The following is a 14,465-nucleotide window of genomic DNA, read 5'->3' on the forward strand; positions in this document are numbered from 1 at the left end:
AGCAATGATGACGACGACGATGCTCGTTGGCTCATTGCTTCCAACCTGGGAAATGAGGTTGAAGTGTTAGTCTTGATGATTATCTCACGGAATCTACTTTACGAAAGTTGGACCAGCCTAACTGTCTCTGCCCTTCCATTTTTTTACTCCAGATTAGACTACCTACTTCCGGATAGAACTAAAATTCAACTCGACGATCATCTGTATTCAAAATAGAGCTCTTTTAGCCAGGTCAAAACTGTTTGTATATAACCTTTTGCGATTAAAATAATTACTATAGACTCCGTGCGTTTCAAATTATAAGTCACTTTGACTATTTTAATTTATCTATTTTGTTATATATCTCGACATATTATTATATCTAACAAACTAATGTACCAAAAAAGTCAAAACGACTTATAATTTAAAAAGAAGGAAGTACTCCCTCCGTCCCTAAAAGAATCAATTTCTAGGATCCGTGCCAGTCAAACTTTTTAAAGTTTGACTAACTTTATAGAAAAGAGTAACAACATCTATAATACAAAATACACATTATATGAAAATATATTTTATGATGAATCTAATAATACTAATTTGATACTATAAATCTTAGCATTTTTTTCTAGAAATTTGGTTAAAGTTTAAAAAGTTTGACTTAGGACAACTCTAGAAATTGATTTTTTCAGGGACGGAGGGAGTAGCTTACAAAATGACTGTTGTTTATGCAGATGGTTAAAAATAATTTGGTTTAGTTTAAGTTGAAACCTTTTTTTTAATCATAGTATTTTACGACGAACCTGACCCAGGCTGATCAGTTGTGGGACAAAGCAGTCGATATAAATGTGAAAAACATACTCACTAGCCATATAAGATCACATCGATCAAACACACACTTAGCACAGATCACCATATCTGTTGGATGAATACATTTTATGGTTAGATTATTGCCCCTTGTATTATTTTAAGATGTCCTAATGCTACTCAACTGCATCCTATTGGGCAAGTGAGGGAGCAGGGGGCTATAAAAGACTGAAAGGCTGAAAACATGATAATTAGGGTCAAGAAAAGAGATGCCCAATGCCTGAAAGGCTCTTTTTTTGTCCAGTTTCTTTAGCATACCGCCCCGCACCCAATAAACTAATGCTGTGGTAGGCAACTCGATGTGAAATGGTTCTAATCTTTGTGTTCTTTGTGCATACTATATTAGGCCCAAGGGTTAATTATATTATATCCGGGATCATGTTTCTAGGCTAAAATTTTCTCAAGGCTCACATTGACACGGACAAGCAACCCAAATGCTGCTACCTCCACTAGAGCTTGATGATCCTCACAAGCTTGGTGCCATAAAAAAATCCTCAATATTCTACTTGCATATAATATTATTGATGTGTTTACCAATAGGTACAAAATACTTGGTGGTAGACCCAATTATTTAGGGCAAGTGCAAGGCTGGGAACCTTTGTTTGACCACTACAATTATAGCTAACCATGAACACACATCTGAACCTTTGTATAATGGCTATGCACGGCCATCCTCACACAACCATTGTTTAAGGAGGCCCTGGCACTTCTTTATGCGCCAAGATTATCCTCATCATTATACAATTGCATCATTAAACAATTGCCCATCTATCTCCCTGCTGCCCAACTTGTTTTTTTTATACTGGTGTGGTGTGCCACGGCGATTACTTTACAAGTACGTGTGAGTGGCTATCGTATAGACGTATTATGGTAGTTGCAATGGTTTGACAGGGACCAAATTGGAGTCTGGAGCAGTTAACAGGAGTAGCGTGGCAGGAAAGAGGCAAAGACTGATCCAGAATGGCTTTGTCATTAGTGCCTAACAACGTCTTAAATTTTAATAACATCACTAGTGTACTTCCAGAGAGAGTAGTAGTTGCTAACTTTTTATATCATTTGTGGACCATGACTGCTGCGTATTATAATAAAGTGTAAAATATACCTGGCATGTTACCCCTAGAATACCAACATTTCAAAGTGACAAAATAATAAATACTAGTATAAAGGATGAGGTTGGAAGAGCTCATTGGTATCATCTGTCAGAGAAGAAAACAAAATACTTGGAAGAGCTCATGTACCATTGTACAACCTTATATACGCGTACAGAGTATTTGTTTTCTTTGCAAGGAAAAAACACAAGTACTACATTTTGGCGTGAACTCCTAGAAACCTACTGCAAAATATGGTTTCGTACGAGCACTGTATTGCAGATCTGAAAGTTTCATACTCCTAGCACGAATCATCTCCTGCCCTAGCTTGCAGGCAGCCTTTGTACAGTACTCTCCCTTCGCTTCACAGCTGCTATGCTAGAATCAAGTAGCGTCGTCGGCAGGGCACTGTATCAACCGTGGACGGTAAAAAAAAGGATAATGCACTAGGCCAGTAGGCAATATACTCCTACCTTGTACTGCAGCAGTACACAACGGCCTTTTTGTTTCCCTTGCTAAATTTTAGCTAGCTAAAATTATTTTAGCTACTCTTGAATGACTAATAGAACTAAACTATTTTAACTCTTTTTAGTCAATGTGTTTGGAACTTTAGCTACTAAAATGACTAAAGTTTAGCTAGCTAAAATTTAGCAAGGGAAACGAAATAGAGCCAACATGTTCCTCGGGTGATAATGCCTGCATAAAGGCCCTGTTTGGATCCCCTTGCTAAATTTTAGCTAGCTAAGCTTTAGTCACTTTAGTAGCTAAAGTTCCAAACACATTGACTAAAAGGAGCTAAAATAGTTTAGTTTCATTGGTCACCCAAGAGTAACTAAAATAATTTAGCTAGCTAAAATTTTAAGGCCCCGTTTGGTTCCATCAACTAAATTTTAGCTAGCTAAACTTTAGTCACTTTAGTAGCTAAAGTTCCAAACACATTGACTAAAAGGAGCTAAAATAGTTTAGTTCCATTAGTCACCCAAGAGTAGCTAAAAAAATTTTAGCTAGCTAAAATTTAGTTGGTGGAACCAAACAGGAGGGAACAAACAGACCCTAAATGACGTTTAAACGCGCATCTCTAGTGCAGTGGTCGTTATATTTATTTATACATTTCAGTTGTATGGACTCCAGTATTTATGGCATAACTGTTTTATTGATTTGTTCTTTCATGAAAGGAGCAATTTTGTTCTGAAAATACTGATAAATTGAGAGCCAAAGTTGTTTTTTGTTGTTGCATTCAGAGAGTTTTTGTTTTGCATCAGGTTTACACACTAATCCATGCAGATTTAAGTCTAACCTCTAACCTCAAAGGCTAAGGCCTCCCCAACACGTCTACACGAGCCGTCGAATGTTCAGCTACATGGTAGGGTACTAGAGTGAATCAGAATGGCCCAACATAGACATTTTATCTCGAGCTGTTTAGGCCGATGTGCATCACAAACAGTAGTGACCTATTCATTTCCGGGCAAAAAACCTCCTGCATCACTTGCTCAATCAGGGAATCAATCAGCAAGTATCCGCTTTCAATCAACCAGAAATAGTCGAAGCAAGCGCCAGATGGAATTTCATCTAGAACTGTTGCCCATCCCTTTCATCAACAAATTTTCTTGTCAGATCAAATTAACATGGCGCAACATACCTTTCAGAGGTGAACCTCATGGGGAAAGGAGACCAATAATTTCCCCAGTGAAGTTGCGTCAGAAGCTGGACTCTGGTACATTGCAGAGAAAAGGAGCTGAACAGATGATGCAAACTTTCTCCATTAACCACCTGGCATGTGGGGTGGCATTGACAGGAACAGAAATCTCATCGGCGTCGCCATCAATGTAGAAAGGACAGATCTCGACACGAGAAGGGATCATTGCCAATGCAGAGACAAAATCAGGTACTAACTTGTATCATTAGATATTTTCCTCCCTTAATATATTGGTTGCTATGTACAAAGGTCACAAACTCACAATTGTAGCTGGGCGGCATTATATTTTTTGCACTAGTTAAGCTTTTCTCTCTCTCTCTTTTTTTTTGAAAGAAATACATCAATAGTTAGTGCACCACAATAGTGCAGGAGAGCGTTTAGTCTTGAGCTGATGTTTGATGCATGGCTATGTACAATGTATCATTGCACTTTCCTGAAGAACACTAGCAGCAAGCAGTTGATGAGCACAGTTTGAATTTCCCAGTGAGTTACCACATTCTTCATGTTAATTTTCCTCTCTAAACTTGATAACAAATGAAGAAACCAGATGGGTACCCAGGCTGAATCATTTTGGTAAGCCAGAAGAAGGTTCAGAGGTAGAAAGTTCGGTCTCCAACTTTTTACTGATCTCTTGCTCCTGTTGTGTCCTGAGATAACCCTGTGCTGTAGAAGTAACTATCTGGATAATGAAGTTTACAACCATGAGCCACACCAGGGTATTCCAGACCAATGAGAATGACAGAGTCCACTTCTTTCCCTAAACATGGATTAAATAATATGAACATTTTGAAACAATGTAAGGGCAAGGAAGATGACAAGAAGATAGTAAAAATAGGCGGAGTAAATAACTGGAGCTTCAGTGTTATATCAGCATTTTATTTTTCCCTGAACGGGTGTCAGCACTAGAACTGTCCCCCAGATCAAGAGCTTATTTTTATAACCACTTACTGCACACCATCGTGTGATATTCCATGCCATGTATTTACATGGCCAATGGTAAAATATCAAAAAATAACTACAGTCCTAAGGACAATTGTCAGATCACTTTAAAGAGTGGGCAAGTGAAGCATATGGCTGCAGTAAATTTCGGACTTTCTGTAACTTCAGCGAGTGGAATTCATACCTTAACAGAACTAGAAGCTGATGCAGCAACATGGGCTGATAAAAACTTATTTTTGGCCATCTTCAGCTTGGAAACTAAAGATGGAAGGACAGATGCCACTCCAGGAACATTGCTAAATGCCCATATAAGCCTTTTCTCCACCAAATCAAGAAGTTGGTTGTTGCAGAGAGTAATAACCAACGTAGTCTACATAAGTGATTTGTAAATGATAGTTAGTTGGCTTAACGGAGATGAGAAGAAATCTGCATGATACTATGACTACAATTCACAGCAGAATGCAAAATATGAATTGAACCAAGAAGTTTGACGAACCTGGATACAAACTTTAACAATAGCCTTTCCAATCAAAGTTGCTAGAAAAAACTTCCAGAAAGGGATGTTGAATTGTCCACACAACATACCGGCAAGATCAAATAGAGGGTTTGGAACCTGACAGAAGAAATAGTTATACAGTTTCTCCATGTCATACTTCTCATAAGGAATAATATGTCAATAAGTATAAAACTTCAGTGAGACAAAAAAAATCAAAAGATTTGTCAGCAAAGAGTGAATGTGAGTTTCTTCAACGATTTAAATGGGCCTTCACCTTATTACAGTCTAAATTGGCAAGGTGCTAGCAAGTAGGGTAAAAATGCAACATACTAAAATAAACAAATTTTATATGTCAACAGAATGATACTAACCGAAGCAAGTAGCAATATTAGGGTGAAGCTTAAATGTTGTGAATGAGACATGAGCCATCGTTTGGCCTGACGTAAAGTTGATGATAGAAAACCTTCTGGAATGGAAGCATCCAAATCTTCTAACTCATCAATTAAGCGGCCTGACATGCTAGCTGTGGTTCATTATTTAAGAGGAGTCAGCAACATAACACATACTTAGAAAAAAAGGGGTTTACTGCATCATAAGTTAATGCCTTTAACCAATGGCACAATCTTGTAAAGTACATTGATCCCAAATTTAACTTTATATGATGGATTGTTGTGGTTAACTTGTAAGCTAAGATAACCCTGCTGGCGGGAGAGCTGTAAAACTCTTTGGATAGAAACAAGCTCACTATTCCTTTGATACCTATATAAGCCCCATGGGTCATAAACGATTTCAATTTGTTAGTAGAAGGGGGACTTAGCCTGTGATATAAGCTAATAAGATGGTTACCATTTTCATGTATAACAATATGAAGACATCATTGTTTATATCTACAAAACTAAAAGGAGACAAGGGAAAAAAAGTATTTAATGAAAAATGCTGCATTCTCTTGTGCATCTTTTTTTTTTCTTGACACATATCTTACATTTGTTTCTTTAGTTACAGAACCAGCAGACTTTGTTTATAATGGCTGTAGATCTCTGTTATTAAGCATTTTGTTTTTGCACCTATTCTAATAAGGACCGGCTAAAGCATCTCACAATGTTGAGACTGGGATATTTCTACTCCATCGTCTAAAAAAAACAAGCAGACTATTACATATTTTTAGTTTGCTACTCCGGCCAGAAAATCCTAGCACAAGTATGCTTCAATGAAAGGTGGTATTATTATCATAAAAATAGGCAGGAGGTAGAATTCTATTTTTTTAATTAGCCCTTGACAACTGATGAGGCAATGACTCAAAGTGGAAGAGGTGGATCAAGTGGACAAGCAACAGAAATGAGCCGTAATAATCAAGTAAAATAAATTATACTATAGTAGTACACAGAGCAGTATGAACAAAACCTGCTCTTGAGAGAAAATATGGAGGAAGCTCTCCAAGTGCAGTTCCAATGCCCCAAAGAACAGCTTCGAGACAAACTTCTTGCAGTATTTTGCTGAATGGAATTGTTTCATGATAAATTGGGGGTCCAAACTGCAGACAGTCTTTCTCCAACCAGGATGGACTCCTTTTAAGGAGAATAGTGTCATAAGGAGCACTTTTTAAATCAACCCTACCACACTGAACTGCTTTGATAGTAAACAGGGCAACATGGGGGCCTAAATACATTATGAAAGTGTGCAAACCAGAACCTGCAAGATAATTAAACTCTTGTTATATTAAATCAACTAATTAAACTCCTAATGCACAATTTCACCACATCTGAAACTATTTGTTTACCTAATCCAATCGATGAAGCGACCCCTAGTATGATCCACCACAATCCAAACCTGACATACCAAAGTAGCTCCTGTAGATGCTGCATCAGACAACATACAATGTTTATCCAAGCTGCATATTGGCCATGCAATGGGAGATATTGGAAGCAAACTATTATTATGATGATGACCAAGCTATAGCAATGTACATGAAATTCTCTTGAACAATATGCAAGCAACTTTGCTAAATGGCAGATTGTTTTAGGGCTTCCCTAAATATAGCACCTAAAGAGTAAAGAGTAAAAAACAGACTGCAGTTTATCATCCACTTTCAGATATTCGTGTCAAACAGAATACAAAAAGGGCAAAGCTTTCTTGCAACATTAACTATCTAATATGCAGCATCTATGTCACTCATACTGTTCTTAATCTTGTGAAACACAGATGTTCTGATTAATTTGAAAGAAGATGGTACCTTTTCATGCAGGCCATCAGTGAACAAGAGCAGAACCCAAGTAACAGCAACCAAAGGCATTGCGATTTTTAACCGATAACCTTTTTTCAGAACAGATGAACATGTTCTTTCCAAACTCTGAGCAATGGCTAACACAAAGAATGCCAATGTCTTGAATGGTCGTGATGTAATTGTTAGCCTCTCTAGGTCCACACGATGTTGTTCCCGGAGCTCTGAAATATAAAGCGCACTGGTTAGAGCATGGACTACACTGCAGTACATCTCACTATCGGTTCAGCTAGCCAAGTGTTAAGAAAAATCATGGTTTCATCTCATCCTGTAGCGCCATATGGAGAATCCAACGCACACTCCAAATTCTAGGTAACTGGTTCATATATCGTAAATCGTAATTACGCATGAGGAAAAAATGGCAGCCATCCTTGCCCCCTCCAAAACACAGTTTTCGAAGAAAGGAGGCTTTGTGCCAGTGACATTTGTATTTGTCTTCAAGCTGGAAAACTAAATTTGCATTGAAATCCTGCCACAAGGGCAAGACAACAGAGAAAAAAAAAGTAAAATTACCACTCCTAGATGCCAATCTTTTATCCCTAAAAAAAGTCCGAAGAAAAAAAATCAAGTACATAAAGATAATTCGATCAGACGCCAACCGCCAAAATACGATCTAAAAATCTAACTTGCAAACCGTGGAAAACCTCAGTTTTAAGTTTTAACCTTCAAAAGGTGTTCTAAAAGTATCCAATGCTTGAATAAAACAAAATCACAGATTGAAATAACCGATAGCAAATTAGCAAGCAAGCAATTTCGCTGAACGGTTCTACTCTGCTTTGAATCGCGGGCGGGCAAGAAAAGAAATTAACCAAACAAAAAAAAAGTCACTCTGTTTTCCAAAAAAAAAAACATGAAATATTCCAACTTTGTAGGAAAACCTCAAAGACACGCATTCGCAGCTCGAGCAGCAACAACGATTTCCATAATTCCACACCAAAGATGTCAAGTATGAAAAGCGCAAGATGATTTTAAAACACAAGAACTAAACCAGACAGCGTATCTCCAAGAACAATGGACGGACCAAACCAAACAACAGGACCCCTCCCCAGAGCCTTGCAAGCCGATCGACTCACTCACCTGATATGGCCTTGTCCTCGCCAGCGCCGACGGTAGGCCCCATGGCGCAGCTCCAGGTCCCTCCCCCTCTGCCGCTGCCGCTGCTGCTGTCGCGTAGATCTGAGCAGCGAGGTCTGGTGCTAGGAGCCGGCGGTATCTGAAGTTCTGAACAAGGAAAAGGGCGCGAGCGAGCTTTGCTTGCCGTTTGGCGCGGAAACGCCTCTTCACCGTCGTGGGGAAGGAGGGTAGAGCAGCACGAGCCCGGCGAGGCGCGGGGCACAGAGGAATCGTTGTTTCCACCTGAAAAGATGAGTTTTTTCGCGAGCGCAAGGGGGAAAAGGGAGGGCAAGGTGAGAACGGCTTTCCGTTTCTTATTACGTGCCCGGGATTTCACGATTTACCCCGTCACGTTAGGCGTCACAGACGGAAACGGATACATGCGTTTTCTTCAGGGGGACAAAGGTAACCGATGAGGGCAAAAACTGACGTGGTTGCTTGAGAGCTAGAACTAGTAGTAGAAATCATATCTTCAATTCGGGGAGGAGTTTATGAGCTGCTGCTAACCTTTTTCTTCTTTTATAAAAAAAAAATGGAAATTAAAGCTATGTGCTGCCCTGCTAGAAAACTGTTTTAGCGTCGAGCCACGTCATCATTGCAGATGCTGACGACTGGACTAGATTCATTTGTGATAAACAACTCGCGTACATTCCAAGAATGTATATTCGAACATCTCGATTAGTTTATGGGATCGTTAGAATCTGAGTGTTGGTGAAGCGTAAAAGCTTGACTTCGTTTCAAAAAAAAAATTGTAAAAGCTTTGACCAAAATCTGGCCGGTTTGGATGAGCTAGAGATTATAATTTATGAACAATTAGCTTTCATCGTCTGTATGGATAGTTCTAGCTTTAAGATTCAGGTTAGATATATAATTTTTATATATACTAAAAGATAATAGTTTATAGTAATGTCGATGTAAATGCTCTGGACATATCTTTAATTTCATATTCAATATTTTTTAGAGCTGCAAGTGCGTAGTTTTCAGAGTTTTGCCAAACAGGACACAAGTGAACCATTATCCGAATGGTGGTTTAACTATTTGATCTCCTGATTCTAGAGAAATTGTACAGATAAGTTGTACTAGTAGTAGCACTCAACTTTCTCATTATCTAATGTGAACATTACAAGCCAATCAAAAGCATTATAGGCCACTCAAAAAGAATGTGTTTTTTAAATTTGTGGTCAAATGAAGCATTGTCATACTCAAAAAATATGTTCCAAACCAGTAAGATACCATTACACCTGGTCGATGATTGTCATACTAGTCATAGATGATTGCCATAGTCATTCTCCCTTGGCTTCTTGATATTTACGGCGTCCTGTTCTGAAATTCATTTTTTTTAATTGCGTAAGATCACTTTCAACCTCGAGCCTCCTCTTTATTTGTCGAGGGCTCGAGGCCGACCTTAAACCTGCTGCCATGTCCTCGTACCTCGGTCTTGTTTATTTCTGAAAATTTTTGGATTTTGATATTGTAACATTTTCGTTTTTATTTGACAAACATTATCCAATCATAAACTAATTAGACTCAAAAGATTCATCTTATGATTTACAGACAAACTGTGCAATTAGTTTTTGTTTTCATCTAGATTTAATACTCTATGCATATGCCGCAATATTCGATATGACAGATAATTTTAAAAAAAAATTTGGATTTTGGAGTGAACTAAACAAGGCCTCATGTTTTCTTAATCATCAGACATAAGGTACAACATGTCCATAACAACACGTCCTGTTTTTAATTTTCACGTGGTATGCTATCTATCGATCGAGACGTGACCACACTGCAATTTCGCCATCATTGCTGTCCGTCGTTAGCCTCGGAGGAGACTTGGAGAAATGGAGAGGCAACCAGCCACGACGGGGTCCGCCGGAGCTGATCCCCCCCGGTTGCGGAAAGCAACGGCGGCGAGATTTCGTGCACGCTAGAAGCGACAGAAAACCGACGAGCAGTGGAGTGGAGGACGCGAGGAGCCGCGTGACGATCCGCGGTCTCGCTCCTGGGGTGGAAAGGCATCGATCCGTTTGGTCTGGGAGGCTTGTGGAATCCGTGTCGCTGCTGAAAGCGTATCCGCATCATGCGCGTCAACCGCAAGGAACCGGGTCGTCTGCTAGTGCAAGTCACCTTCACGCGAAGGAAGCAGCCACAGGCTCAAGAGCGCAGAGGAAACTGGATTTCTTGGGTTACCTGTGCTGTGACTGTGACGTCGCTGTACACTTCGTCAGATGTTACACCTGATTGTTCACAACTATTGGCAGATGAAGATTTCTTCACCCTTTTTTGGAAAAAAAAAAACTGTTTCTACGCAAATCATCAGAGTACAGGGTCAGCAGTCAGCACAACATCAGCGTCGCATGTTCAGAGATGAGACCATATACTTTAAAAAAACAGTGGAACCGGAGAAAGCATTCTTGTTCTTGCAGAACTAGCAGGGAAATGGGAAGAACCATCCGCCAGCAGTCAAGCAGTACGTTTTGGTTGATAAGTCATGGCAGAAAGTACTGTTGGCTGATTTGTTCTGAGAGAAAAACACTGCTGAATGGCTGACAGATTCGGCTGATAAAATCAAACAAACATGTAGCACCTGGGTCGCGCAGCAGTTTCTTATTCTGTTTCCTTCTTTGTGGAAGGAAGTTCAACTCCAGAAGCAGAAGCAGAAGCAGAATCAGAATCAAATAGAGAAACAACAATGGGCACATATATGATTATGAATGCTAGAAGTATGACTTCTGCTGGAATTAAAATACCTTTCCCTGAAAATTGCCCGGTTCCATGTAACCTCGAGCATCCCATTTAACTTTTAAGAATGCTAGCTATATTTTCATGGATGTCATCTTTTGCATTTTTGTCAAAGGGGTCATCTCCAATATAAAGATCTAAGAGAGACTGGCACAAGAGCTCGCTCTGAATGCTCCCCACTTCCTCGCCTCCAACTACACACAGAGAAAAGAGTTAATTAATCATGAGCATTATTAAGAAGCAATTTACTTAATGAAATTTGTAAACAGTTGAAATGGATAGGAATAGAAAAATATAAACGAATACATCAGTGTGTAGTGTGTAGACATGCTGTTACAAAATCTTCTAATAATCAACATCGATGGCCTTTGGAGCTGTAGGAGACTAGGTTTAATGTTCATACTTGCCATTTCTTTAGGAGAACGTATGCAATTGCTATAAAATCAAATGAAAATGCAATGAACAGATGCAAGCCATGGATGCAGCAGGTGAGTGGGCAGCAACAAGGACAAGTGGGGCTCATTGACAACTGCTGATGCAATGCCAGGCAGCCGTTGATGGAAGTGGCTCAGCTGAGGTGGTACCATGGCTGGGCAAGAGAGGTGGACGGGAAGGGCAGGAAATATGCAGTGGCAGGGAGTGGTGCAGGCATCGCATATGGTAGCCGTGACAGGGGCAGAGGCACAATAGCACAATGGTGCTGTGGGGCATCAGTGGCAACAGGAGTTCTCATTTGTGTGAGAAACAATGCAGGATGGAGGAGGTGAAGCATTACAGTAGCTGATTCAACTGTTTCTGATTGGATTATGCAGCATTGCAGTTCAAAATTTAGATGGTTTGGAACATAATATCAGTCGGATGTTTGCTATAGATAACCCATCGAGCATTTAGAAAAATAAAGGCATCTCCTAAGTTTTGGAACGGGGTAACTGGATAATAGGACAAGTACTTTCAACATTATTTCCCTGCAGTCAGACTATCTGATTTAACATATGAGCAACTGTGTGAACAAAAATAATAATGTTGCCAGGTACTCAGATGTGGGACACATGCATACTCATTGCAACATGAATACATCTCTCAAGCTGTTCAAATAATTCCTTCAATCCTTGCCACAAAATAAATCCTCCACCTAAATATTGAAACCAACAAAACAGAAATGCAAGCAGAAAGAAATTAACTTACTACAAATTTTAAGCACATGATTTGATTCCCTGGAAAGCTCAATCACAGACCCCTTGGGTAATTTGTATTCATCCTTGAAAAGTGCAACAAAGCTGCGGAAGAGCAAGGTATAAATTTGATGTACGTACTTATGAATTTCAATATATGATAAAAATAGAAGTAATATAATAGCATCATTTCCCTAAAGAGCTCCTTAATTTCTCAGCTAGTAACTCTTCATAGTTTTGAATGGTTTAGTATTAGCATCTAGCATCTAGCATCCTGACATTCTCACTAAGCTTATTAGGTCCCAATGACAGAGCTAGGGACAAGTATCCACATTCTTGCAATCATATCTATTAATCATATTGTTCTAAAATAATATCGTGAGAAACATGAAAAGTCCATTTGCAATAAAGAATCATAATTAGCCAACAAATACTCCCTCTTGTTCCAAGCATAAGTTGTTTAGGGTATCGACATAATCTCCAATATGGCAGTAAGGTTTGCATCTTATGTAAAAGTATAAATAAATAGGGGGAGTTATATACCATGAAAGCCTATGACGAATTTAGTAACATTAACCACGCGTTGTCAAATTATGTCACTTTCTATATACTGATGGCTCAAGTTAAAGAGGTCTGACCCAAATAAAATCCTAAAATGACCACTTCTCAAAATTAACAAGCTTGCACAATGCACATGGCATATAAATATAAGGTTCATGTTTCTATTGGATGATGCAATAGGAATTTGGAGGAATGTATACTCCTACAAGATTTACTGTGCTCCACTCCAAACAACCCATTGAAGATCTGTGGATTGTGGAGATGGATATGATGTGAGTTCAGTTTTGTCAATCAATATGAAGCTGAATGCATTATATGTGGTCTGTTTCTTCAGTTAAGCCATAACGAAAGGTTGGAAATCGTGACACTACACAATGTTATGGAAAGCAACATATTCAAGTGTGTGGGTTAATGAAAGCAACGCGGCAAGCTTATCAGAACAGGTCTTAAAAGAAGTTTTATCTTTAGCCATAACCAAAAGAGACCTGAAATACAATTACCTCTGAAGTAACTCTTTGGTGTCTTTTCCACCGAACTTCTGAAGCCTACTTCCCACACTCTTCTCAAATGCGCTGCGAACCGAGCCAATACTCAGCCTCCCATAAACAATCTGCAGCCTGACCGTCATCTGTATGTCACGCTCTAGCGTATCGTTGATCAGCTCAGCATTTGCCTTCAGTTCCGAGGCCGAGAACTTATTGTACTTCTCCTTCAGCTGCTGTTTCAAATCGTTGCCATCCGCATACACGCCTACATAAAGCGACATTTCAATATCTCCTCTTTATAGCGCTTTTCTGACGATGGAGAGATCCAATATGTCGTTTTTAGCGGAAATGTAGAATACCGAATGCGTAGACGTCGATGGACTTGAGCCCGAGTACGCTAGTCTTGCGGAGGCCTACGCCGAGTAGGCGGCGCCCAGTGGCGGCCTCAGTGGGGAATGTCACGCCGGTCCGGGGTTCGACGGAGCCGGGGGCCGCCCCGTCGGCCAGGGAGAGGGAGGCCCAGAGAGGGGCGGGGTGCGGGGCTGGCCGGCCTGCGGACTTGGCCGTGAGGGTCAAACTGGCCGCTGCTGCAGCTGCGGCCGCGGCCGCAGCGGCGACCGTGGCGGCGACGGCGACGCCGTTGGGGGCCTGGGTTGGCGGGAGGCGGGGGATGGCAGCGGTGGGGAAGCGGAGCGAGACCATGGCCGCGGGCCGCAGCGACGAGAGGCGAAGATGAGGGTGGTGGACTTGGAAGGAATGGTGAGGTGCGTCCTTGGCTCCGTGCGGAGGGCGGAGGGCTCGATGTGGGAGAGCGGCGCGGGTGGCGCGCGGCGGCAGTGACGAGGTGACCGTGACCCCATTCTTTTCTTTGTTACGGCTTTCTTTAGTTAAAAAAATTTACAAAAAATTTCAGATTTTCCATAACATCAAATTCTGCGGCATATGTATAAAACATTAAATATAAATAAAATAATAACTATATATACAGTTTATCTGTAATTTATAAATTTTTTGAACCTAGTTAGTCCATAATTTGATACTATTTGTCAAATACAAAT

At 40.2% G+C, this 14,465-nt stretch overlaps 2 protein-coding genes across 2 annotated transcripts; both read right to left on the minus strand.

The window, feature by feature from the left end:
* LOC8056368 (vacuole membrane protein KMS1) lies at nucleotides 3,801–8,860 on the minus strand. The gene is made up of 8 exons (XM_002463013.2): nucleotides 8,415–8,860; nucleotides 7,290–7,501; nucleotides 6,837–6,915; nucleotides 6,461–6,748; nucleotides 5,431–5,582; nucleotides 5,060–5,176; nucleotides 4,748–4,933; nucleotides 3,801–4,381 (listed from the first exon to the last, which is right to left on the minus strand). Exons 1-8 carry the CDS (start codon nucleotides 8,455–8,457, stop codon nucleotides 4,190–4,192), a joined length of 1,269 nt encoding a protein of 422 aa, XP_002463058.1. The 5' UTR covers nucleotides 8,458–8,860; the 3' UTR covers nucleotides 3,801–4,189.
* Nucleotides 10,625–14,264, minus strand: LOC8056369 (fatty-acid-binding protein 1). Its single transcript, XM_002463014.2, has 5 exons — nucleotides 13,767–14,264; nucleotides 13,423–13,672; nucleotides 12,375–12,466; nucleotides 11,198–11,383; nucleotides 10,625–11,089 (listed from the first exon to the last, which is right to left on the minus strand). The coding sequence occupies exons 1-4, from the start codon at nucleotides 14,107–14,109 to the stop codon at nucleotides 11,244–11,246; spliced, it is 825 nt and encodes a 274-aa protein (XP_002463059.1). The 5' UTR covers nucleotides 14,110–14,264; the 3' UTR covers nucleotides 10,625–11,089; nucleotides 11,198–11,243.

The sequence above is a fragment of the Sorghum bicolor genome, chromosome 2 (assembly GCF_000003195.3).
Source record: "Sorghum bicolor cultivar BTx623 chromosome 2, Sorghum_bicolor_NCBIv3, whole genome shotgun sequence".
Classification (NCBI taxonomy): Eukaryota; Viridiplantae; Streptophyta; class Magnoliopsida; order Poales; family Poaceae; genus Sorghum; species Sorghum bicolor.

What these genes read in the sequence shown, in the direction of transcription:
- LOC8056368 (XM_002463013.2), bottom strand. Translation starts at nt 8,457, where the DNA reads ATGGGGCCTACCGTCGGCGCTGGCGAGGACAAGGCCATATCAG. An exon ending in TAATATTGCTACTTGCTTCG is followed by an intron (nt 5,177 to 5,430) that starts GTTAGTATCATT and finishes TTCTTCTGTCAG; the next exon opens with GTTCCAAACCCTCTATTTGA. An exon ending in CAGCTTCTAGTTCTGTTAAG is followed by an intron (nt 4,382 to 4,747) that starts GTATGAATTCCA and finishes ATCCATGTTTAG; the next exon opens with GGAAAGAAGTGGACTCTGTC.
- LOC8056369 (XM_002463014.2), bottom strand. Translation starts at nt 14,109, where the DNA reads ATGGTCTCGCTCCGCTTCCCCACCGCTGCCATCCCCCGCCTCCCGCCA. An exon ending in ACCAAAGAGTTACTTCAGAG is followed by an intron (nt 12,467 to 13,422) that starts GTAATTGTATTT and finishes GCTCTTCCGCAG; the next exon opens with CTTTGTTGCACTTTTCAAGG. An exon ending in TCATGTGCTTAAAATTTGTA is followed by an intron (nt 11,384 to 12,374) that starts GTAAGTTAATTT and finishes CTCTGTGTGTAG; the next exon opens with TTGGAGGCGAGGAAGTGGGG.